The sequence below is a fragment of the Eschscholzia californica genome, unplaced genomic scaffold (assembly GCF_041429995.1).
Source record: "Eschscholzia californica isolate CP2 unplaced genomic scaffold, dmEscCali1.0.p SCAF_6, whole genome shotgun sequence".
Taxonomy (NCBI): domain Eukaryota; kingdom Viridiplantae; phylum Streptophyta; class Magnoliopsida; order Ranunculales; family Papaveraceae; genus Eschscholzia; species Eschscholzia californica.
The window spans coordinates 21,873,593-21,900,513 of record NW_028238483.1 but is presented as its reverse complement, the minus strand read 5'-3'; the positions used below and the strand labels follow the sequence as shown (position 1 = coordinate 21,900,513).

Here is a 26,921-nt window from a genome sequence, read left to right as displayed (position 1 = left end):
ACATATACATTAAGAAGGTAGAATCAACTTATCAACCGCAATGGAAACAACAATACAGACTCGAAAGGCCAATGAAACGAACCCTAAAAAGACTAACCTAACTGTGAAAATAATGACGCTAATAATGTTGAATGAAAGGTAAATTTTATTATTATTATAATGTTCATGTATTTATAGATATTTTTTTTTGGAGACGATAAAATAGTATCATTAATGAAAAAACAAAACAATGCAATGGTAGAAGCCTAGATGGCTAATCATTCATTACACAGACAAAAGACAAGAAAATTTAGATACATTAGGCTTATAGCCTAGATAAAGCATCCCAATTCTTGATATATTGGCTAAAAGGGGTCAACTTGCTCCATAGTTGATTGGTTGCCCAATAGTGAATTAGGCTCTTAGCTTCAATGATGATATTATCCCGTGTAGCTTCTCTGCCACTTTCTATCTCCATAACTCTATAATTACGCTCTAACCATATGACCCATATGATTGCCAGAGGGGTACAAAGATGGAGGAAGGATTTTCTATCTGTTACTTTCTTTGGTTTCCATTCTATCAAGAAGTTGGAGATTGATTGAGTGCTACTGTTTGTATCATGAGAGGGGATTAAAGCTTGCCAAATCTTAGAAGTGAAGGTGCAATTAAGGAATAGGTGATCAGATGATTCACAATTGGACTTACACAAAGAGCATCTGTTTGGAGTTATAAAGCCTCTTCGAATAATCTTGTCCATGGTTGGAGCAGCTTTATGGATGATAGCCCAGAAAAGAAAAAAGACTTTCGAAGGAATACATTTGTTCCAAATCCAACTGGCAAGTGGTTGTTGTGAGGATGCAGCTTGATGTTCTAGCTCTAGATATAAAGATTTGACCGAGAAACCATGGTTCGAAGGGAGCAACTTACGTGAGTCAATCGAGGAATTGAGGGAAGATGAAGCTTCCGTTGTGGACTCAAGGAGAGAAGTAATGGGATCAATCTCTGGTGTTCTAATTGGACGAGAAAAATGAAGATTCCATGAATCATCGACGAAAGCACCACCCAAATTATCCTCTATAGATGCAAATTTCTTCTTGGTAGCTCGCCATAGAGTAGGAAATCTAGACTTAAAAGACCCTCTGCTCGTCCAGTCATCCAACCAAAAGCTAAGCTGACGATCTCTATTGATCTCTAGTTTGGTTTTCTTCATGATAATAGGGGTCAGGGAAGATATTCTTCTCCAAAGGCCAGCATTTTTGGATGTCATTTGGTCGCTTGGGAACCACGGAGCAGCACTTCCCTTATATTTTTCATCAATAATCTTCCTCCAAAAACTATGAGGTTCTAGCCCATACCTCCAAACCCATTTGTCAATAAGTGCTTTGTTCATCAATGGGAAGTTTTTAATCCAAAGTCCACCTAATTTCTTGCTGATGTTTATAGATATTTAGAAAAAAGAAAAAATGACCCTAGTTACAATTATAGGAAAGAAATAGTGCAATACTGCAATTTACACATAATTAAGAAATTGGAAACTTTGCTCCTTTCCTCGTTTCCATCATGCAGCCGGTTCATTTGGGTAGGGGAGGTACCATATACTAAAAGCACCTCCTAGTTTACTTCATTAATAACAAACTCCAAACACCATAAAGAATTCACTTTGCATTATCTAATGAAAAACGCTACTCAGACTCCCAAAATAAAGACAAAGTCAAGAAAGTAAGCACTATTCGGTTAAAGATTTGATCACTTTTATTTTGGTAAAGGTGAATAAAACTCACACCCTCAAAATGCTTACATTCTTAACTTTGTCTATACTTTGGAAGTCTGAGTAGCATTATCCTTATTTAATACATATAACTCTTGGATGGGAGTGGTCTCCAAGTTGATTTTTATCCTCTAAAACATATACATATGTTATCTTTCTAAAACAAATAAAACACTTTTTTAAGTGTACTAGTAAAGGAAAAGTTATCAAATGACTAGTATATTCCCTTTGAAAGTTTGACTGAATCTTGATCATTGAAATATGTTGTCTTCTCAGTATAATATTCGTCAATTTTTTCTTTGTGAACCTAGTATTTTCGGAAGTTTTTTTTTTTGAAGAGGGTAAAGTAGATTTCATTAATTGCAAAGGTTGCAGCTACAAAGAGAAAACAAGAAAATGAAGAGAAAAAAAAATTACATGCTAATTAGAGCATCCCAACTAAAAACCAAATCTGAAAAAATGGTGGAGGACTTCCATACTTGGTTTGAACTCCAATAAAAAAGGAGCGCTTTGATTGAAATTATAAGATTTTCTACCGATTTACACTTTTCTTCGAAGATCCTTGTGTTTCTCTCTTCCCATAAGCTCCAAATTATAGCATATGGAACTCCATATCTCAAGAATTTTTTTTCTATCAAGCGACTTTGGGAGAGTATTAGAGTCGACCAAGTCCTTGAAACGATTTGACGAATTTGAGAGCTTAATAAAAGATGGAGTAAGAGAGTTCCAAATCTGAATCGAGAAGGAACACGAGAAGAACAAATGGTCGAGAGTCTCTTCTTCAAGTTTACAAAGCGCACACCTATTTGGGACGATGAAACCCCTTCGCTTAAGAATATCAAGAGTGGGAAGAGCTTGGAGATACAAAGCCCATAAAACAACAGAGATTTTCGGAGGAATGATGTTATTCCAAATATTCTTACTCGGAAAGTCTGTCTGGATGTTAGCTTTGTTCTTGACTGAGAAGAAATTTAAGTGGTGGTGATAAAAAGACGAGACCGAAACTCACCATTTTTGCTTAGATTCCATGTTCCGGTGGGAGAAGTTGAAGTATCCACAAGATTGGTACTAGAGAGTTTGGACAGCAGTTCGGAAGCCTTCATTGCTTCTGCTTCAGAACATGTTCTAGAAAGCCTTAAATCCCAATTATTAGAAGAGAGGTTACCGGAATTCACTTCTTCGACCGAGGCGTCTTTAGTCTTAGAGAATTTCCAAATACTTTTGTAATCATCTTTTAGTGGAGTTGACCCTGCCCAAACATCCTCCCAAAATGATGTTTTTGAACCTTTGTTAGTAGTAACACATGAACCTGCTTTAACTGGCTTGGAGGTTTCTTGGATATGTTTCCATGGACCACCCACTGTACGCACACTAATCTCTTTGGGGAACCACCACCTTTTATTACCCTTATATCTCTCCCTAATCATATTTGTCCAAAGAGCGTCCGGCTCATTTCCGTACCTCCAAATCCATTTGGCCAAAAGGGATAAGTTAGCTTCTTTTAATCTTCTTATTCCGAGTCCGCCATGGCAAAGAGGCTTTGTAATCTTGTACCAAGAAACCCAATGGAGCTTCCTTTTAGAATTAGAATCACCCCACAAAAAATCTCTGAGAATTTTTTCAATCCTTTTCGCTACCTTGCCGGCCGGGAATTAAGAAGATAGAGAGCAAGTAAAGCGGCGTAGCTGAAAGAATAGAGTTTATGAGCACGATTCTACCGCTTTTGGAAAGAAATCTTCGCTTCCAAGGAGCAAGCTTCTTCGCAATTCGTTCAATAATGGGATTCCAAAAGGTTAAAGTCTTCGGGGACTGACCCAAAGGCATGCCAAGGTAAGAAAGGGGCAAAGAACCAATTGAGAAGCCTAACTTATCCGCTGCCTGGAGAGCGATAGGCTTCTATACCAATGTCAATCAGCTGACATTTGTGTTTATTGACTTTCAAACCAGTGTATGCTTCGAAAGAATTAAGAACATGGATAAGATGATCGAGTTGCTCCATGTTTGCCTCCATAAAAATAATGGTTTCATCTGCGAATTGTAGATGAGTATATTGATTCCCTGTTTTTGATACTTTGAAGCCTTGAATCTTCTTTTCCAATGAAACTGAGTGCATAAGCTTTGCAAAAACCTCTCCAACAATAAGAAATAGAAAAGGAGATAATGGGTCACCTTGGCGCAACCCTCTAGAGTATTTTCGGAAGTTAGTCGAGCCAGAGAGAGCTCTCCGTAGCGTTTTAGCTCTGGGCCAAGCATCGCCAAGAATGAATGCACTACTCTTTCTTATTCATGACTTTTATATGATGGAACTCCATGCATGTACTTTCAAACAACAAAAAAACTCCATGCATGTAAGCATAAAGTCACTAATTTAACATCTTTAACTCAATCTAATATACACATACTTTTCATTGATCCTAGCACACAATCAATGAGTTTTAAGTTTATTCTGATTATGTTTTGAGTTCATTTTGATCGAGTAACTAAATGGCGCTAGTAGTATACTTGGTCAATAGCAAACAATAAATATTGATCTCCTCCGGTTTCAAATCATGGCTACGTCTCTACTAAAGATATTTTTTGGTGAGAATGATCTGAAACGAGAGAACGTCATTCTCATCTCTATTATACTAGTTGTGGTTTATATATATATATATATATATATATATATATATATATATATATATTTTTCCTTATGTTTAAAAATTGTAACTTTAGTCTTACATATTAAAAACCCATAAAAACTGAATTATATTTATGAAGAAAAAAAATTGAATTGGTGTAACGTGCATGTGTATAGGATACCTTAATTAAGTCAATGCCTATGTGACTTTAGAGTATATTTTTAGATATATACCCTAAAAGTGTCCTAATGGGTCTCCCCAACTACCCCAAACCGCCACTCTCAATATAAGTTTGTCAAAAAAGATAAATAAAGAGAGAGAAAGAGAATTTAGATAAAGAGAGTGACGGATCATAAAAAAGCAAGAAAATGTAAGAAGGATCATGATAGAGAGGGAAAGCATTAAGATAGAAAAGAAATAGAAGAGAGAGGCCAAGGAAAAAGTATGAACAGGTTATAGAAAAAATTAGAGCTAGCTTTCTTCACCAATATATCTATTTTATTTTATAACTGCAATGAGGATTCCTTCGTTAAAAAGAAAAATAAAAAAAGTGGTGAGTGTCGGCCTTATGCTACCCATTTTATTTGTTCTTACTTTTTATTTTTTATTTTAGTTTTGTCGGATGTGATTTATGGATAATACCTAGCTATTTTTAGTCTTGATTGTTCGATTTGTGGACCAATACGTAAACAAATTTTATTTAAGGGGGGATGATTTATCTGGTGAATAGGTTGTTTTCGACATTTATTATTTCGTTATTATATACTTCATGATTCAACAAAAAATTAGGTCTTAATCTTTCAAATATTATGTTCTATTTTTGTGAAAAGAAAAAAACTAACATGTACACCTACTTTGATCTGAACGTGACCTTCCTGCGTTTTTTTTTTTTTTTGGCCCGATTACAAGATGAAACATTTGTATTACTTAGTATTACAAGAATTATCTGCCTAAATTAAGAGGGATGGGAATCATAATCTTGAAACGAGTACGAGATAAATTGTCTTTAAAGCATTATCCGTAGCCTCTCAAGATTGAGATTACTTGAAGACTACTAGGTACATAGCTTCACCGATATGACAAGGTCTTTCGTGAATCGGCACCAAATAACTTGTGAAGATCCACACATTTGGAACAGGAACGTATCAATATTGGCAAAGCACTTTTCTTTTTTTGTTAAGGCTTATAGAAAACTAAAAACCATCATATTTATAAAATGCCTAAATTTCCAACACTTACTCTTGGAATGTACAACTGTTACTACTTTACCACAGACAAAAGAAATGGAAAGGAAAAAAGATGAAAAAGCTTATCAACTATCAAAATATCTTATGAATCCAACCATTAGGTTTCTTCCATTCCACAGTAAAAAGGACTGACCGACTGAGTTACATGATTAATAGATTAAAGATCATTATGACAAAGACAACGACATTTTAGAGTAATTAAACTTCGTCGTTCTAACTTGTCAACAGTTTGGAAACGACCTCGAGTAATAGACCAAAGGAGGGTAGAAATGGTTACTGAAAAAATAAAATTCGCCATCGGGCTTCATTTTCATTGTTCCCTAAAGAAGAAAGATTCAACAACATTTGTGAGAAGTCGCAGATAGGAATCTGATTAGATGATTTTATCGTCTATCAAGTTCCTAATATGAACATGAAATCCAAGAATCACCCTTAGTCCTATTAGTAGTAATTTTCATGTGGTCTAAGAAATTATGCTTTCATGATTAATTTTAATATTTCCAAATTAACAAGGAAAAAGATTATGCTTTTATGTGCTCTAAGAGAACAAGAGTATTAACATTGCTTTTAAGTAGTTAATCATCATATTGGTAACCCTAATGTAATAATTAAATATTAATCTAAAGTTTAACAAAAGTAATTAAGTGACATCACATACAATAATACTAGTTTATAATTTTCCACATTGGTAAAGGCTCATCTATTATCCAACTAAACACAATTACCATTTAGGTGAGGTCAAGAACATCCATTCATATTAATAGCCCAATAAAACAATGACACGTGTCGCAAAATAACTCAACAAATCAGTATAATGGGTCCCACAGATGACAAACGTGATTTACCCTATTTCGTTTTAAGATCCTTCAACCCTAAGATAATCTTTTTATGGTCCCACCAATTTCTCATATGAGAAATGTGAACCCCCCACCACCACCATTTTTAGTGCCACATGACTCAAAAGCGTATTATACTTGTAGTAATACGTAGAATTATACGGTCAAGGACGTAAGAAGTAGGTCCCACAAATTACTTTCTAACATCTTTAAATACCAAACACTAGCAACGCAATTCTTCCCTTTTCCCTCACTCACTTCTCTTTCTTTAGTAGTGGTTTTACGATCAATGTGGGTATCAGAAGAGATGTTCGGAATACCATATCCGGTTTTCGAAGGTGGTTTTACACCTTGGCCAGAAACCCAAGAACCTATGTTTTTTACATTACCTAATGATGATGAAAACCAGAACCCTGTCCTGTCGACTTCAACGAGTTCAACCGATCCGAATAGGGTGGTTTGTGACGAAGCGGACGAGCGAAAAAGAAGAAGGATGATATCAAACCGGGAATCGGCTAGGCGATCTCGTATGAGAAAACAGAAACATGTAGAAGATTTAAGAAGCCAAGTGAACCGATTGAAAACCGATAATAAGGTTTTGGCGAATCGGTTGGGTATTATGAGTTATAATTGTCAACTGGTAAGGAAAGATAACGATATCCTTCGATTTGAATCGGAGATATTGAGACGTAGATTATCAGATATTCGTCGCATTCTAGTTTTTCAAAAGCTTCAACAGTTATCAGCAAACAAATTACCTCTTTAATTAATGGTGTAATATATTGACACAAATGAGGGCCTAGTCGAAAATTTGGGCCAAAATCCGGCCAAATATTGAGATGGACGGACGGATTTACCCTCTTGTTTCCTCTCTTGATTGGTTGGGAGAAATCCGACCTTCCACCGCAAATCTATACTGGATTTTGATCTAAATTTTCGAACAGCCTATCATAGTTGATATATTAATTATAAACCAATTTCACCTTAAACCCACTTAAATATGAAATCGGATAAACCCTTTTTCTATCTTTTTTCTTCTTTCTTTGTCTCTCAATAATGAAAACAGGGAAGCGAGTTTTTGGCAATCTTTGTGAATGGAAATGGTATAGGGTCTTTGGTGAAATGGGTCAGATGGATTACTTTGTAAAAATTTTGGGAAGGGTGTTTTAGTCAATTCAGTCTTATTTTTAGTTTTTTTTTTCTTCTCTTTTTCTTTTGTTTTGTTTGGTTTAGCAAGTAATAGTAAATTTGGCTAATATAGTGTTATAGTTCTTAAACATCTCTTCTCTCCATAAGTTGTCAAATTAAATTTTCTCCAAATAATTTGTTTTAGACATGGGAAATATTTTCAGGTTTGAACAAAGTGAACTTGGTTAAAGCTCCTATTTCATTTATCGTATGGATTTCGATGACGACCATGGATATATATATATACACCTAAGAGGAACGTATGAACCCCTTAAACATACGAAGATGAACGGACGATAACAACATCAAGAATACCTTATGGGCATGCTTAGGAGAAAATTATAAGAATAAATACTGGATGTGATTCAGGCATTGAGGCATAAGTAAACATGAGCCACACACAAAATCCTAGTTTAATCATGGCGCCAAAACTTATTCCGGATTCCATCCTTCAACTTGATTAGGTTGTCAACCTGTAACTCAAGTGGTTGATAATGTTGACATAAACTCCGAAATCTTGAGAGTCTCAACTTCGATTCACAATAGAAGTGGAATCCATAGTTGATTGAACTTCGATTATTTAAGGTATAAATAAAGTATTTGATGGGTTTTCGCCCACTAGTTAAGGTAAGTTTTAGGCCCGGTAGTTTAGAATGTTTAATTTCAGGCGGTTGTCGCGCTTATCAATGCTTTTGTAATGGCTTCGGGAAATCGTAGTCAACCTTCCCAAAAAAACTTGATTAGGGTTGTTAATTAAGTTTAATCAAGCATAATATAATTTAAACATTGCAATTATTCATAATAGTAGGTAGGCATTATGTACATTTTGTGTCTACCGTGTAAATGACCAAGGCATGTACCCCCATGAGAAAATGACCATTATCGAAAGAATGTACCCACATTACAAAATAACCGTTATCAGAACAATTCAAAACGTTCATGACTATTGTATATACACAGACCGATAATAACTTCATTTACTCCTCAAAATCTACTTCTAAAGCATTTTTTTTTTTTGTTGAAAACTACTGCTGAAGCATTCGCTACTTCAAAGTTAGAACACTCTCTACAGGGGAAAAAATTGTGGCAAGAAAGTGATGATATTGGTTTGCAAATAAATACCCTACCGACTGAGTTTGTTTTTGAGTATTTTTAATAATCTAAATGTGCAAAATAAAATTTGGTTGTTAAGGATTAATTATCATTTAAGGTAAGATTTAAGCTAAAAAAAAATATGTAAACTTGATAAGCCAAATTCAAACCCAATAACCAAAGAATAACAAACACATTATCATGACTTCCTCATTATGAGGAATAGCCAACTACTAACTACTACTAAAACATACACCAAACTTTTCATGTCTTATGTATTTTTTGTCACATGTTGATTTGATAAATTAAAGTTTCATTATATTAATTATGCCCTAATCAATATTTAAGTCATCTTGACCAACTTAAATCATTTCATAATATAAAGAAAGAGTACGTGCTCATGAAATTGGACTTGTAGTCAAACTCCTAACAGTGTTAATAGAGATTGATTAGATGCATGCACTTAGAGATATAGAGAGAGAGATGCTATATATACTTAACTTTGTTCATGTTGATGAAAGTGAAAGTAGGGTTGGTGAGTAATAGATTTGTAGGGCACATCAAATCAAAGACATTATCAGTTTCTAAAACAGAAAGAGAAACACAAAAAGAAGAAAGAAGAAAAAGAAACTACCATTAGAGGCTTCATGAAAGAGAGGCTTGACTCTATCTATTTATTCCTTTCTTCCTTCTTAAGTTTCTTATAGAATTTCTAGGATCTTCACGAAGACTCCCAATATAATACATACTAACTATATGGGTTGTTCGTTCGGAAGTTATAAAATCATTATACCTATCACGACTAATGCATGACAACATAATTCACTGCAACAATACACACGCATAATACAAATGGCAACATTAGGTACGGACAGATGGTTTTACGGACTCTCCTAAGATGTCTCTATAAGGTCTTTATATTATAGTATTTAGAATTTAGAATATCTTAATAATAGCGGTAGGTGTGTTCATTAAACTCATGGTATAGTCTATATTATATTTTTGATAATATCAATGTCATATAAGTGTAATGATTCTTGGAGTTCAATGTCAAAAAAACAGTAGGGAATTAAAAGAATATACTTGTGATTTCGATATTTTAACAACATCATGATTCAATTCGTTTTCGATATTTTAAGGAATTAAAAGAATATACTTGTAATTTCCACAGAAAAGGAAAAGGAGGAAATGATGGCAAAATGAAAAGATTTGTCCTTGTTGCTCCACAGATACTCATAGACAAAAGGGAATGGAGTTTGGTAAGTTATAATTGTCTGATTTTGATCATTCCTGTGAAAGAAATGTCTGATTAAGCATCACTTTTTATGAATTGATTCCAACTTGTGGAAATTTCATTTTCTATGTTTTTTTTAGGTATATAACCAAATCAAATTATTACAAAATTAGGAGTTGTTGAGAGAAATCTGGATTTTAGATTCACTTGCATCAAATAATAAATTTAATATTCCACAAGTAAACAACGACCAATTACTCTAACATCAATCATTGAATGTTTAGTAGCTTAAAGAGAAAAAAAATTATTTCCTCAAGTAAAAAAAAAATATTTTCTCCTCTAAAATTCACCAAGCTAGATTTCGCTCCATTAGTTAACCATCATGCATACTACAATAATTTAGACCGGTCATGTTCCACCAAAAATCACACTCCGCAATGGTGACAGGACATGAAAATGCATCCAGAATCACATTCCCAGTGAAATAAGATTTTCCCGAAGAGGAGGAATCTCCCAAACCCAAGGGTGGTCAAGTTATAGCTTTCCATTGGAGTCATGGATATATAGACAAAATTAATCTTTGTAAATCCTATTCTTGACCAAAGTAAGTGAAATAAGGTATTACGAGTATTAGGAATCACACTACTTTATTGCTACCTAGTAACCATATTCTATTATTGATCAAACTACACATTAGAGTTACGTATTAAGGTACCACACTACCAGAATCCTATTCCTAATAACTACGTTACCGGGGATACCCTAACTGCTTCCAACTCTTTCTTCCCTTCCACTTGAGACTGGTTCGTTCCTGAGATCTAGTTTTCCGGCGAATGGCCTCCCTTCGCCGGATTTTCCTCTTTTTTATGCTTTCCTTTTTCGTTTATTTCCCTCTTTCTCTCTTTAATCGGTGATTAGATCAAACCATACCCTAATTTTGATTCCCTGACTAATTGTTTCGATCCATTTCTGGACTTTCTTTCTTCTTCTTCTTCTACTACTGTTGGGAGGGTAAATTGAATCTTTCTTTCTTCTTGGGAGAAGACATGTTCTTCCCTTTTCATCTTCTAAGGCGGTTTTACAAACCATCTCTGTCTTTTAGGGTTTGTGGTGGAGTAACAATGGAGAAGGTCATATTGAGTTTATGGATTTTAATTCTGCAAATATAAAGTGTAATACTATAGTACCAGAGAGAAAAACAAGAGAGAGAAGTTTCATCAAAAATCAAAATGGAGAGAACTTTGATGAGGTTGGGTACTTGGGTAAGAGAGGATCTAAAATCATTAGTAATACCTTTCTTCAAAAGAACAATTTTTCTACTGATAGATCTTTTGTTCTAAAAATCAGAGATCTACCCATTGATTTTCCTGCAACTAAAGTTCAAAAGGATACTTCTAAGGGTAATAACTAGTGATTTCTATGGTGGTGTGATGGCGACGATTCTCCGGTAATGGAGGCGGTTTTCTGGCGGCAACGGCGGTTTCCGGTATCGACAGGCGGTTTTTCGGTGACGGCGACGCTTTTCCGACAACAAGACGATGGTTCTTTTATAAGTTTTACTGTAATTTTTGTCGACCTTTAGGGTCTTTTCATTCACGATCTTTAGGATCTTTTGTCGGCCTTTAGGGTCTTTGGTTTGAGTCAGTGTCTAGTCCCATTTCTTTCTCTTCATGAGGCACTTTGCATTTAAAGGTATGTAACTCTCATGAAGTTTTCAGAGGAGAGAAATAAGAATGATGTATCATCCATGTAAACTATGTGATTTTATCACTTATTAATGGAAATGGTTCCCTTGGTTTCAAAAAAAAAAATAAATAACTACGTTCCTTTCTGCACCCCAAACATGGCCTTCCAGATACATTTACCATAAGTAAAAATTTCCACTAGCTCTTAAACTTATCTCTTCTTATGACACTGAACACATTTACCATAAGTAAAAATTTCCACTAGCCCTTAAACTTATCTCTTCTTATGACACTGAAAACTAAATCATTTCGAACTTCACACCTCTGCCTCACCACATTGGGCTTCATGAACAACTCTTGGTCGCAACAGTGTTATCAAAAGTGCAGCGAAGGAGAATGGTTTACCCTTTGGGCCCTTCAAGGATTCAGATTTGGGTTCTGATTGTGTTCCATCCCATAACTCAATGTACCAGCAACAAACGGTTAGTCTTTAAGCCCTTCAAGGTTTGAGATTTGAGTATTGATTCAGGTCCATCCCACAACTCAAGCTAACCTCAAACGTATTTCAGATTTGGAATATTATCCAACCAGTAAAATGATGTTATATGAGACAGAGTAATGGTAAGTCAGTTTAAAGCCTACTCACTCGAAACAGATGACAAAACTTTCCTACTTCTAAGAGAACAAATCAGACATTCATAAAAGATACATTTTACTTCATATTTAGGGCTTTCTGGTCGAAAATCCTAAACACATTCAACAGATGTTCAAAAAGGCATCATGCAAACACCCCAACTCATCTCAGACTTTTGGTGATTACTTTATCCCAAAGTCCCAAACTCTTTCTAGTTTACTATGGTCCTTGACATTTAACATCATTATGCATTTTAAGAAAAAGGGTTAAAAAGTAAAGAGCCTAGCAGTGTGCTAAACTAGCAAAAGCTTAAAGCTTCACAGGCTACTAAAGGTGAAGAGGTCAAAAATAGCCTCATAATGACCAACGATAAAATCTTGGCCTTCCAACTATTTCGACAGAAAATCCATAACTACAAACTATGACATAATAACAAAAGTTTCATGCAATATTAACTAGATATAAGATAAACTTCACATAGTATAACAACAATGATATTTGTTTGACAAGTCACACCTGAGTCAAAATTTTACCTCAGCCTATAAATATTCAAATGTATATAAAAAGTTGGAAAATGAACTATCTGAGATATCTTTGTTTATTGCAGAGATCATCATCTTAGGGAACTATTTGATGCATAACCCTAACATCGATGTCATAGCTCTTTCAAAATCCATATTCATATCATACCTGGTCAGCCCCAGCAGCTTGCCTTCCGAAGATGGTTGCAAACAAAACTTTGTATCCAGATATCTTTGCTGTTTGCTCCCATTCAGACACTCCTGTTGGAATTCCTGCAGATGCCGCTGACGTGTTAGATTATGGACGCACCACTACTACCAACAATCAGTTTAAGCAATCATAACCAAATTCAACGACAAGCTTTCAGAAAAAGTAAAAACAAAGGAAGATCATATTTGATATTAGAGTATATTATAACACAGGGATGAACTTAGACCTCTGTAATAATTATATTATAAGAATATGTTTGTTATAAGCTGCATAACCAAAAAACTTATGAATCGTTCACTGGATACATCTTTCCTCGAGCTATTACAATCGTTAACCGGTTATTAAGCACACTACACTACGAGCCAAATATCTGAGCTCTTCGACAGTGACCAATTCAACAGTCGCTTCTATGCATTTGTTTAGTATCTAGGATGTTCTTTCAGAAAGAAAAAAGGATTACAGGGGCCCAAAAGACTGGCTACAAGTACCAAACGTTTGGGCATTTGGTCAAGGCCACTTTTCCCTTTGCGGTCACATCCCTCCTAGTTTCCAATGTTACAGTTGCAAAACTGCAACACATGTAGTACAAAACCACTCCAAATAGCCAAAATGTGAACCACAAAACCCTCACCATAGGACTCTTACATTCCTTCAAAGCATTCTAGGACTTGGGAGCAAAGAAAAACTTGGATTGGATCTTGTGGCCGAAATTCAACATGCTTTCCAGACTTGTAGTCAAAGATGCCAAACAATAACAAAATTTTCAAAACAAAATAATACTAACAATATGTATCGAATAACAATAAAAGTTAATACTCCTTGAACATAAACTAAACTCCAATTATGATTTCCTCGGTAATGCCGTCTTTTCTTTGCAGTACTAATTTCAAGTTGTCTATGCTACTTGTTGATGTAAATTTATATGGTAGTGCATAGCTTACTAATAATATTAGAGTGTGACATGCCTCTTTGAATATTCTACACAGTAGTGCTTCCCACTTATCATGCAAAATTAGTCTGTAATAAATCAAATACCCAAAAAAGTATAGAAGGAATAGAACAAGCATCCTAAGCACACCTTGATATCCACTGACACTAATCAAGTAGAACATATATTGATAGAAAAAATGTGCGATGAATATCATACTGATTATTGGATTATGAGCAGTCTCTACGTTAAACTTTCCTACACCAATTCTCAGGACTGTAGAACATGATCAAGTAATAAGTTAGACAGAGAACATGATAGAAGAGGTTTATATTTAATCTCCCCAACAACAAAAAAAAAAACTTGCTTTCCGTGATAAAATGTTATTTCCTAGAGTACGAGTCTATAGACACATCACAGAGAAGTAGAGAACAAAACATGAGATGCAAAGGTCTACTTTAATGTATTTATAATTGTGTAAAAACCAGCAGAAATTAGATATGCTTATTAAGAGAAAATGTACTGATCATGTCATAATGCATATGCTAAGATCAGTTATATCAAAATCAACGGAAGCATTTGGATTTTTAACAAAGACAATAATGAAAATAGTGTTCAATGTATTTCAGATAGGTGAACACCAAAATGAAACTGACAAAACTACCATACAACCAAAAGCTATGTATACTGCCACAGTCAAAAGCTCTTTTTTGAATACATGGATGAAGAAAAGTACCTTATTTCCCCGTCTTCTCCAAGTTCGCCGTCTTCAAGCTCCTCCCCGCCATTTCTACGAGAACCATCCCTATGGTCTCTCTTATGTCTTTTATGCCCACCGTCACTATCTGATTCAGGTGTATATGCATGCTGTTTATGAAAACCAAGACAGGAAAATGTTCAATGGCTTTTGTGCAAAGCTTTACAATACAGCACCAAAAACCATGCAGAACAATCAACGTTCATAAGTCTACCTTTCTTGATTTTCTCCGAGAACTAGTATGCCTACGTGATTTTCTCGAATCTTCTTTCTCCTCCTTGTCAGAGCTAAAGTCATCGGTCGCACTTTGGTGTCTCTTTCTGTGTTTCCTGCCTTTGTCCTTTTCCCTCTTTCTCTCTTCTTTTGTTTCAGTTACATCAAAAGTTTCACTGTCCGATTCATCTTTCTTAGAGTGTTCCTTCTCCCTATCACGTTCCCTCTCTTTTTCCTTCCTTTCTTTTTCCTTCCTCTTCTCTTTCTCCTCTCTTTCTTTCTCTTTCTTTGCCTGTGAGAAAAAATTGAGAAACACATCTAAGACGAACTTTAAAGGAAAAAGAATAAGACGAACAACACGAAATAATTAGTTTGAATAGAAACATAAATGCCCCTCACGTTGTCTTGAACTTTTCATACTCTTAAGTCCGTCAAAATAGTTGAAGTTGTACTGTAACAATACCCATTCAGTAAAATACAACTGACCGGTATATCATACTTTTGCAAGAAATGTATGGTCGAAAAAATCTGTAGGGTTTGGGCAAATCGGCTCAGTGGCCCTCCCCTTTCTCCTTCATTTCGTTCTCTTTTTTTCATTTTCTTTTATTTTACATATGGAAAGCTAACATAGTAGTACGCAGATGAAATGTTTCTGATGTATCTTGTATATTAACAACTTTTTGAAAATTGTATATTAACAACTTTAAGTTGTATATTAACGAGAATAAGTGCTGATGTACCTTCTCTTCCTCTCGCTTACGTTCCTTCTCTTTAGCCTTTTCTTGCAAATGAGTGATGTATTCCTCAAAAATCTCCTTCTTCGTGCTTTCTTCGGTGATAGATCTATACATGTAAATGCCATAAATTATGATATCAAGAAAATAGCTTTCATGATTTGAGCTAATTGACATTTGACTTGTGAAGTACCTGTACTCTTGGCTGTCCTCAAGAAGTGGTTTGCATTCTTCCCATTTTGAAGATGTAGTTATTTCCTGCAGTGAAGCAAAATCACCTGACTACTTAAACAAGACTTATGATTAAATATCAATGCTAAGTCGTTATTAAATATATTTGCTATACCTTGGTAGAATGTAACAGATCCAAGAAGTCATCAGCCAAAAGTTTACGCTTTTTCACCTCTTTCTCCTCCTTCTCCTTTATTCTTTCTAGCATCTCATCAAATACAAGCTGCAAAAGGCACCACATTTGACTTCTGAAGGGAACATTTGAGACAACGAAAGAAAAATAGCAAGTAAAAAAGGACAAAATGCAATTGACAGAAAGTCCGATTTTAAAAAGGACTTTTTTCGCTGTAAGATTATCGGCATCCTGGGGTGTCACACTTGACCAGTACTAGCTTACTCGTAAGCTTGGACGACTTCACCATGTAATTTGTCATAAATTAGGATCAATTGCAAAGATTTAGATAGACAATCATGTCAACGTATCTGCGAATTTGTGTAGGGCTTATAATATTTTTTTTTTCTTACAGATTTGTCCATGTGATTCACAGATAAATCATTGGAGAGCTGAGGCTCTGCAAGAATCAACTTAACATCCTTACAGAATCAACTTTTCCGGAAGATGGTAACCCTACTAAATGCCGATTAAGAGTAGAAACACTTCTACATCATAAACTGATCTCTTCCGATAACTATCTGCCATTAGCTATCCAATGATATCCTTTAGGTTACTATTTTTAAATGGGTTAATGTTTTGGGACAGCTAGTTCGCATGTTAAGATAAACTCATCACTGAAAGCTACCGTAGGCTCTCACCCATATGGGTCTTACGGACCTGGATAGAATTTTTTTCATAAAGCAGAAACTGCTAGAGGATTGCCCACAACGCTGTCTACACTACTAATCAGTACCGATAGAATCTAACAAATTCATTAAAGATTTAAAGATTCCATTTCAAGACACGAGCACTGCCAAACATAAACCAAGTCACGATTAGTCCAAGGAAAACATCAATTACCTGCAGGTTAATATCTGATACTGGTGGGAAGTTCAAATCCTCTGAAATGGCAGTCTTGAACTCTTCGAAAGTCAGTGTGGATGTCACAGTTATCTGCAAAAAAAAATCCAACATTCACAACTGGAGAAATTTGAATATGTTTAACAGATGAAACAAGACATTACCTTTCCCGACTTCATAGCATCTTTAACCCGAGTCTTATCATCACGGTACTGCCATGAACACAATGAAGAAAGAGTAAGTCGAATAACCCATACACGTGTTCCCATTGTGAACCACTAAACCCCTCTCCCACATACAGACCACATTATCCTGGTACTCTATTCTAATCACATAGCAGTAGTTATTGGTATATAGCAAGGAATGAAACTTCCCGAAATTTCACCGAAATTTCACGAAACGTTTCCTAAAATGAGATTAGGTGCACGAAATAACACTTACAACTATTTCCTGCATAGTTTCCACCGGCATGGTCGAAATTTCCACCGAAGTTGTTGGAAATAACGAAATTTCCACCGACATGATGAAAATTTTGACCGACATAGTAGAAATCTAGCAAAAAAAACCGGAGAAACTATTACTTGTATCATATCTCTTCCTTCGTCTTTTTCATCTTCATTTCTCTTAGATCTCTCTTGATTTTTATGTTAGCTTTCCGTGGGTTTTAAATCTATTTGAATGATTTACGCCTTGACTTACTAAATTGATTTTATCTTAGTAACACCCCAGATATAATTGCGTAATTGACGATACCTTCTAAAACTAAAATAGTTTGTTAACTGTTATTAGTAAGAATGTTATCTTTTGGGCGTTAATGCGTTATAGCCAAAGAGTTATTCAATTTACACCTGGAAGTAACTGTGTAATTGTTATTACTCCCTCAAACTAAATAGATAATGTTAAACATTATTTTTATGCTTCATTATGGTTTAATAATCTTGTTATACATAATTGCATCATATTTCTATCATTTCTGTACATTTGTAAGATTTCCATACTGACCGAAACATTTCTACGGAACGTTTCCACTTTTGGACCGACCGAAATTTCCACCGAAACCGAAATTTCATTCCTTGGTATATAGTCACTAATAGTGATCCTCAAGACCCAAAGAGATCCTGACCAACCCACTGTGTACCTACCAAAGGAAGATAGCCTAAACACAACAGAGGAAAAAAATCGAAGTCTAATACATACAGTGGACACAACTATAACATGACATAGAAGACCGACCTGTTTCTCTAGTTCTTCAGCAACATCTTCGTACAAATCCTTTGGTGTTGACCCAGATGTGTTTTCTGCTACAGCAGTGTAAGCTGCGAGATCTTTCACCTAGCAACCAAAAATGAAGAAACTGATCAGAAGAGAGTTATAAAGTCAGGTTTAGGTGCACATGATACCCCGTACACTGTGGGCACAAGAAATTAGACAAATATACCTTCAGACAGTAGTCACGCCAGTGAACTTTTGCTGTGAGAACGCCAGCAGCGACATGCTCTTCCATCAACTTGCGGAACTCATCACGGTTTTTTCGCTCAGCACGTCTTAGTTGTTCCTGAATGTTTTGTTAAAGTAAGAGAAGAATAAGAAAGAAAGGTTTGGCTATCCACAAAATCCATTGTGACCATTAACCAACATATAATTCTCTAATTTACCTTTTGCATCTTTTTCTGCTCTTCCTCCTGCTGCTCTAATTCACGTATGTATTCCTGCAACATGATGTGGAAATAAGCAGAAAGTCACTAAGAACAGTGGAATCAAAAGCTGAAGAAAATCACCTGGAAGATTTCCAACCGATCGATCTTTTCAAGACGTGAGCACCGATCATCATCCTCCAGGCGATCTTGTACTTTCCGCCACTGGCTGGTTGGCTGCAAAAGGAATCATAGTAGTGTAAGAGAATACAAATAAACAAGGTCCTAGTAGAACTAGAAAGTCATTTAAATGAACAAAAAATGATGAATCCAGATTCTCCAAGACATACTTTAATAAAATCACAAGACTCCAGAAATTGTTTATACTCCGTAATATTCCGCCTATGCTCCTCCTGTGCTTTTGATTTTTCCTGCATGAAACACCCAAGGTGTTAATATGGATCCCTTAACACAACAAACTGCTTTACAACTATTTAGAAACCAGTTGAAAAGTAAATTTACCATGAAATGCTTGAATAAAACAATATAAGAATAATAAAAAAAAAAAAAATAGGTAATAATGATCAAAACAGATGATCACAACTATATTATAATTTTTTAGACCTTTCCAGTATACAATGCTTATGGGGAACAATAAAAAAATGGAATGTTTGCCGAAAAATACACAAGTAACATAAAGGTTTAACCCCAAGTGATCATAAGATTCAAGGGGAGTTAGTGGAATTGGTACACTTAGCGAAAGAATTTCATTACTTTTTCGTTAATTATCGCATTTTCTGTTTTTCTTATTGGCCAATGTAAGCTATAACTCCTAAATTCGTAATAACTCTGAAATAAGATAATAAGATAAAAGTTATACGATACAAATTTTCTTCGTTTATGTGCTGGTAATCTGACTTGACGCTTAAAGATTGTGATGAAGGCAAACCATGACATGTGAAGAAACACATATAATATGCAATTGAAGAAACGTGAAAGTCGAAATTTATCATAATCATCGTATCGGTAGATCCGACTTTATAAACATAATAAGAGAAAAACTTTCCAATGTCGGCGAAATTCTGGAAAAGATGCTATAATTATTCTCATTTACAAAATAAATGCATAAGCAACATATGACGAATTGAGCTGGTACTAATTTACCTTTTTCTGAAGATCAATCAAATAATTCTCAAAAAGATCTTCACGGTCTCTAGACCGTTCAACAGCTTTGAATCGCTCATCATCCTCAAACATAGTTACAGCTTTGCTGGATAATGAGTAAATTCAAGCATATCAAAGGAAGATTCAATCATCGTGAGAGAATAATGAAAAACATGAGTGACAAATCATATTGTATTGTCAAATTTCAAAACTACATAGAGAAATAGCAAACCTCCATCTTGTGGATGATGTAAGCTCTTTTGACTCCTGCCACAATGTTCGAAGCAAATGTATCAGAGCCATTAGAAATGCACTAAAGGAGGATAGGTAATTATGTAATTCTTTATTACCTCTAACATTATCATAAATTCTTCTCTCGCCTTTTTTTGTCTAATACGCCTCTCTTCCGCATCCTGTTTCTTTTTCTGGCCCAAGTACTACAAGAAATAACATAAGTATGAAATGAGAATAGCTATAATAGGTCAACCAACATTGCAATGAAATAAATTAATCTTAATGTGTAAGGAGAACTTCACTCATTGTACATCCTTGTAGGATTTACCTCATTAAAAGCTTGCTTCCGCTCACCGAGTGTTCTCAAAGCGCCATATCTTTTGTCAGTTATTATCACTCTCATAGTCTGACATTCGCTGGTATCAGTATCCGATCACACGCATGGAAACAGCAAATGCAAACAAGAACACAAATTACGTTACCTGTTCCCAATTCCAGTCAGACTCTACATTCATAGATTCCAAAAGCTCTTTAAAGGCATTTTTTGCTTCCTGGAAGACGAAGTAGGCACTCAGTTTGCATCTTTAGAAAAAAAAACGAATGAACATTAAAAGGAGGTATTTCTGGTGCTTACCTGCTTAGTGGCATAAACCAAGGTTTCCTCGTCGACTGGTTTTTCCTCTGATGGAGTAATATTAATCTTCCCAGCAACTGCCATTCCTTTTCTTGCTTCCTTCATGGGATAGACACACAAGACAACAAATTTGGAGTATTAACTATTAAGGGACCAATTCTAGTATTGCACAACTATCTAGAAGAAGAAGTTTTTTTTGAAAATATCTAGAAGAAGAAGTTGCAGATCAGCATAGTGAATCTCCAGAAGGATTATAATGCAACCCCATAACACCAAGTCACCAACCACTTTAACAGGTATAAAAAAAAACTTCTAATTCTGTGTAACTGTTACAAATTTGTAAAACCTATATCGGTGATACTACCATAAGTAACTTGAGCCAAATACGTTAAGACATTATAAATATTCATGTTTCACTGTTTCAGAATATAAGTACAATCTTACTCAGGAAAATAAGAATCTGAATTACCTCCAAATCCTGATCAGAAGTTCTATCAATGGAATTCCCAACTTCTTTCAGTGCTATGCTTGTCGATGTACTCCTACAACCATTTGAAACGTAAATGGAACATGATCAGCATATTCTTAACTAACATGCAAACCTTGAGATCAGAAGGAAGTTATAGAAGTTATACATTGTAGTAGATGCAGCCAAAGCAACTGGAGGTCCAGCATTCCCAGAAACAGTTGGCAAGACTGTTGCTACAGCAGACTGAACTGCAACTGTGTCAGTCGATAAACTAGAAGATAGAGAAGGAACAGCTGGTGCCCCAGTAGGAGCCACTGAAACTGGGCTTGCCCCAGATGTTGCTGAGGATGAAATAGGTAGAGTATCAAGCGACGGGGCAGTAACAGAAGCTAAGAGTTGAGAAGTCTCAGCACTTCCTGACTTAATCCCTTGACTAGCTACATTTTCTGCTTGCTCACGAGCCAACTGGATGCATTTGGGTACAGAAATGTTTAAATGACTTGGAGTAGATAATCAAAGAATATGTTTTAACAAGTTTATGCTAGAATACCTTCAGCTCCTCAGGTATCGTCCATTTAGATTGCTTTGTAACCTTGTTGAAGTAATACCTGAAGAAATTTTCCGCGAGCATAAAATCAAGATTGTCCAGCACAAGTATACCAAACATATAAAAGCACAATTATTACACAAAATTAAGAGAAATGATATCACGCACTTCCTTCCATCTGAGGTAGTAAATTCCTTCCAGTCGGTAGATGCATCGGCTCTCTGTTCAGCAGTTGAAACCCAGTAAGTGAAAAGTTAAACAGACCTTCAAAAAAGCAACTAATTCTGAAAAAGGTTCTGGAATGTAAAAAAGACGAGTAAACAAACATCAGCTAGGTGTAAGCCGTAAGGTGAGATTAAGAATATAAATGAAGACAGCTATTAAAAACGAGTTAGCCGGCACCTAGCAAGCTGACTGGGCCGAGTCGAACTAGGAATCGCCGAACTCGCTAGGGCTCCTCTTTCTCTTCCAAAATCCAACAGCAACTGAAGAAGGAAAGACCACAAGCCACCATTGAAGCTCTTTCTTCTCCACTCGGTTTTTTCTCTCTAGATACTCACCCACTCAGTTTTCTCTCTCTAGATCTTCTCACCCACTCAGTTTCTCTCTCTAGATCTTCTAAGTTACAGCACCCACTTGAACTAGGTAGTCTTTCTTCTTCTTCCTCTCTACTTGATTTTCTCTCTAGTTCTTGGCTTACTATATCTTTACTGTTATTTTCATCTTCTTCAAGTTTATTGCTCTCATACTTAGTCTTTCTAATTTATACTTCATATTTTATTCACTAATCTATATGAAATTATGATTTATGGATCCAGAGTGACTCATAAGCTGTAATGTCTATGTTTATTAACTCTTCTAGTTCAATCTTTGTATGGAAAATCTTTGATTGTTTGGCATGACTTACTTTTCTATATATAACTTTTCATATAGATATATATATAAATATATATATATATATATTTATTATCTGATGAAATCCGACTAGGCCCCATGAAATCCGACTACTCACTAGTCCCCAGTTGGCGGCCTAGGGGACACCTAGTCCCCTTTTCCGATTTTTCCAGCATAGATAAACAGACAAAAACACGTTCCTGACGCATACAGACGAAGAAAAAAAGTAATTACGACATGACAATATCTCTTTCATAAGAAAAAGTGAAACAGGAAGAGAAAGAAACAGTAGGAGTTAAAGAAGAAAAGAAGATGGAAGATAAAGGAGAGAAAGAAGCATACAACATTTCTCTCTCTACAGTGTACTACATATTTCTCTATCAAATCTTTGTTCTTTCGTAATTTCAAAATACAGATAAAAGGCGGAGAAGCTGGACTAATGTGGTATTGTGATTGCGGTATCCATAACCAGTAGAAGAAAATGGAAAGAAACGGAGAATTTGCACAAAACCATTGTGATCAATTTAAATGCAGCTATTGCCGACAACTACAATTAGGCATGCAGTTCTAATATCGCAGAGCAATTTAGCATAAAGACTGAAGATTGTCCATTAAAACAAGCAACCAATTATAAGAGAAGTAACAGCCGGGACGACTTACCTCAATGGGAGTCATTAATTCAAGAGGTTTCTCCCAACTAGATTGTTTTGTCTTCTTGTTGTAATAATATCTGAAGAGATTAGATACACTTTCAGTATTCAGAAAATTACAGAGAGCTATAGTATAAGACAGCACTGAAACAGTTACAGATTAACAGTTCTCAATTGAGAAAGCAAAAATGATTGTACATAAATTAACACTAAAAAAAACTCCACAGAAGTTAATCACGAAGTTTTGTAAGAATCATATACCTTCTGCCATCAGCAGAGGTATGTTCTTGCCAATCTGATGACCCAACGGTCGGGGTATGTGTAGCATTCGTTACCTGAAACTCAAAAATGAAAAGAACTCCTCAAACTAAATTAAGGTCGGAAAACTGGAGCAATATGAAGGGTACTAAAACACAATATAGAGAATTAGAGATGAACATATAAGTAGACACTCACTGGCACAGCAGCAGCTGTAACTGAAGACTGCTGGCCTATCTGCTGTGCTGGCGCGACAGGAGGTGTACTTTGGCTTCCAGATGACAACCAAGGTTGTCCGCTAGCAGGTGCACCAGCTGTATGCATCTGAGATGTTGGTTGATATTGGGATGAGGCACTAATGTTATTCTGAGGATGGCCAAAAGAAGGTGCAAACTACAACAATGAAGTTATACAAAATCAGATTTGGGTTCATTATAAGCAACCCACCCATATCACCTCTGAAATAAGTTCAAGGATGAAGGGAAACATACAGTGTATGATGAGGAAGGAGGCATTCCACTGCCACCTACACCAGGGATGTGGTTACTATTTTGGTGAGGCAGTGGTGATCCAGAAATAGGTCTATTTTGCTGCATGAATTGCATCTGAATTGCTTGAGACTGTGGTGGGCCATGACCTGGTTGGTCAGATCTTTGAGGTAATTGATGGATATATTGAGAATATTGTAGTTGCTGATTCTGGGTAGGATTTGGTCCAGGAACTCCTTGCCCAAGAGGCCGAAATTGTTGAGACCCTGAAGGGACAAACTGTTGTCCTTGTTGCGGAGCAACAGGTCGGAACTGTATACCATTAAAATGTCAGACAGGCAGTACCCAAAAATAGTATGAGAACTTGAATGTATAGATGGTAAAGCTCCTAGAAACACTTACCTGCATAGACATAGGTGGAGCGAAATTTGGAGGAGGACCACCGGAGCCACCTACCTGGGGCCAAAGAGGCTATTCACAAAGAAATGAACTGTCTTATAATCAATCAATCAATAAATCGTAACCAAGAAAAACAGTCGCACGTAATAGAACAAATATGCTACCTGTGTCCCCGAAGATTGTGAATTACTGGTCATTTCTCCCAAGAGGCAACCCTCTCCTAAAAAACAATATCGCGTTGAAAGCCATAGCAAGAGAGTTACACATTAAACGAAGAGAAAGATAAATGACAAAAAATAATATAACCAACAAATGACTAAAACGATTTATTTGACGGCGATACAGAGTAGTATGGTCATAGATTGTTGTAAGGATAAAAAATCAGAGCCCAATGCCGAAGATCAAATTAAGAGTCAATACTTAATGTTACATGGTACCAGATTACAAAAGCCAAAAACATCCCGAGTGGTGAAGATCTTCAAGAGAAATGCAATATCGTTGTTCTAGTTTAAAACAGAAAGCACACTCGAAGTTCAAACATAGAAAGGAGCGCGTGAGATGTGAATGTTTTGGGTTAACTAGGAAAAGTCTGGAGAGAGGTCTAAATTGGCAATCTACTCACTTGAATATCGTCAATTACCTTCTCTTCCACAACTCTCCCATATACCTCCTCTTTCTAGTTTAGAAATCAATTAGTAAGAGTATTTATCTAGAATCCCCTCTCTTGATTCTTCCAACCCACTTACCTTTCTGCACTAAAAATTACTGAAAAAAATATCTTTAGAATTCCACCTCAACAGCTGTGAGAAAACTATTTTACTCGTAAAAACCTTAATAAATGAAACCTATTATTTATTTCTTTATTTTTAAATCCTACTCTCCTAAATTTCCCCTTAAGACTCTTTAGAATGTTCCAACTGACCCCTACCCCCTCGACACACAAACACAAAGAGTCCAGCTTATGGCTCCTAATATAGCAACTGACCTGCATCCAATTTACAAACAATGCAACTTAGGAAAGACTATAATCCTTTTAAGTACGTCTATTACCTTAAATCTCAAGACACCGGTAGGACGGTCTTATAAAACTTCCGTCACTATGCACCTTCTTCTCCAAACATTTGAGACCAAGCCAAAGTTCTCAGTCTAGATTTTAGCTAAGGGTATATTTGGTACAAAATAAAACCAGGCTTGCAAATTGTGCGCAATCAATATCTAAAAGCCATGTACTTCAAATACTAGCTTAGTTGTTTCTATTATAAGGTCTTCAACCTTCTGATATCCTTCGTAAAATGAACATACTCATCTTAGTTGTGTCCTCCATTGTCAATTTTAGGCTATAAAATTTTTTCTTGAAATAATTAGGATTTGATTGCCTCATTCATATGTCATTTTCACAAAATACTGCTAAAAGTGCTTAACTATGTTTGAATGGACACAGTTTAAGTAGAAGACATAGTTATCGAGAAAGGTATTTTGAGAAAACGCTTCAATAATAACTCTAATGAAGTAAACCGAGCGTGGGCACAAAAATAGAGTAGGGATGTGTTCAGTACAGGTTGATGATCCATTGGCCATGTTGACCTCAACAGAGAGACATTCATCCACGTCAAGCACATCTCTTTGCTTTCCCATATAAATGTAAGGCTGCAAAACTATAACCACATATGTAGTTCTAATGTTTACTTGTGGCTATCTTTGAATAACTACACCAAACACCCCTTTATGGTAATCGCAAATAAAAAGAATCTATTTACATTTAATTTCCTCAGTGTTTCATGTTCTTCCTAAGGAGATCCCAATAAAATTAAAACGAATATTTGGGCCGACACACAATTTTGGAGATGCAAGATATCTAACAGAGATCCACCAGTAAGATACAAGTCCAGGAGTGAACAGGACATACCAACCATGATAATCCCATTATTTGCAGAAATCTAATCCCAAACCCTAGCTGCCCTAACCAAAGACTCAATTGCATGTCTCAAAACCCTAACCTGAAGCTGAAAACCAAAAAGTTGCAACCTTTACCCTAAAACCCTAATTACACTCTCTACATTACTACAAGAAGGGGAAAAACACAAAAATTAAACATTGGCATTCAAACTACAAAGAATTATCTGATTATCACAACAATACTTTGGATATTCCAAAGGATCAAGGATCAAATGATATACACAAAAAACTGTAAAATTTAACACAAAAGCAAGTAAGGATCGATAAGAAAAGAAGAAAATACCAGTTCTTACGCGGTTGACGAAAAATTCTTCCGAGCTTTAACAAAACCTAAAAGCTTCTCTCTTCCGAGCTTTAACAAAACCTAAAAACTCTCTCTCTCTCTCCTCCCTAAAAGAAATATTTTGATTCGAAAGAACTGGCCGTAACCCTTGAAGCCCTCAAACTCTTGGTGCTTACCACTGTCACGGGGGAGTCCTTCCGAACCTAGAGGGTGACTACACTAGGGGTGGGAATCGGTTCGGACGGGTGGGAATCGGTTCGGACGGGCGGGAAACGGCCACTAAGTCAACCGGTCCGGGCGGAACGGGCATAAGTCTTAAGTGTCCATTCGGACTTCCAGACAAAACGGGCGGGCATTTCAGATTTTTCTCTAACAAAGTGCCCGTCCGTGACCGTTTTGATAGTCGGGCAAATC

General features: G+C 35.9%; 3 protein-coding genes across 9 annotated transcripts; 1 reads left to right on the top strand and 2 right to left on the bottom strand.

Annotated features, from left to right (window-relative positions):
* Window positions 1-304: 304 nt before the first annotated feature.
* Window positions 305-1,372, bottom strand: LOC147532465 (uncharacterized). The gene has a single exon (XM_086649956.1). The coding sequence runs from the start codon at window positions 1,370-1,372 to the stop codon at window positions 305-307; it is 1,068 nt and encodes a 355-aa protein (XP_086506082.1).
* Window positions 1,373-6,743: 5,371 nt separating this feature from the next.
* Window positions 6,744-7,220, top strand: LOC147532464 (basic leucine zipper 4-like). The gene has a single exon (XM_086649954.1). It carries the CDS (start codon window positions 6,744-6,746, stop codon window positions 7,218-7,220), a length of 477 nt encoding a protein of 158 aa, XP_086506080.1.
* Window positions 7,221-12,726: 5,506 nt separating this feature from the next.
* On the bottom strand, window positions 12,727-26,692 carry LOC147532463 (pre-mRNA-processing protein 40A-like). 7 transcript variants are annotated; one of them, XM_086651062.1, is made up of 31 exons: window positions 26,589-26,692; window positions 26,508-26,554; window positions 24,433-24,488; window positions 24,272-24,340; window positions 23,873-24,181; window positions 23,580-23,774; window positions 23,385-23,464; window positions 23,134-23,203; window positions 21,748-21,800; window positions 21,583-21,640; window positions 21,199-21,497; window positions 21,033-21,105; window positions 20,564-20,662; window positions 20,412-20,480; window positions 20,258-20,335; window positions 20,046-20,132; window positions 19,928-19,962; window positions 19,696-19,801; window positions 18,882-18,962; window positions 18,676-18,768; window positions 18,553-18,606; window positions 18,336-18,452; window positions 18,131-18,229; window positions 17,062-17,109; window positions 16,898-16,990; window positions 15,998-16,105; window positions 15,845-15,909; window positions 15,658-15,760; window positions 14,919-15,209; window positions 14,684-14,814; window positions 12,727-13,081 (listed from the first exon to the last, which is right to left on the bottom strand). In XM_086651062.1, exons 3-31 carry the CDS (start codon window positions 24,463-24,465, stop codon window positions 13,060-13,062), a joined length of 3,018 nt encoding a protein of 1,005 aa, XP_086507188.1. In that variant the 5' UTR covers window positions 24,466-24,488; window positions 26,508-26,554; window positions 26,589-26,692; the 3' UTR covers window positions 12,727-13,059. The 7 variants fall into 7 exon arrangements, 6 of the variants coding, with proteins under 6 accessions (XP_086507188.1, XP_086507190.1, XP_086507192.1 ...); XM_086651064.1 differs by having other exon boundaries at window positions 23,385-23,458; XM_086651066.1 differs by having other exon boundaries at window positions 23,385-23,458; window positions 24,433-25,253; window positions 26,508-26,692.
* Between the last annotated feature and the right edge of the window lie 229 nt (window positions 26,693-26,921).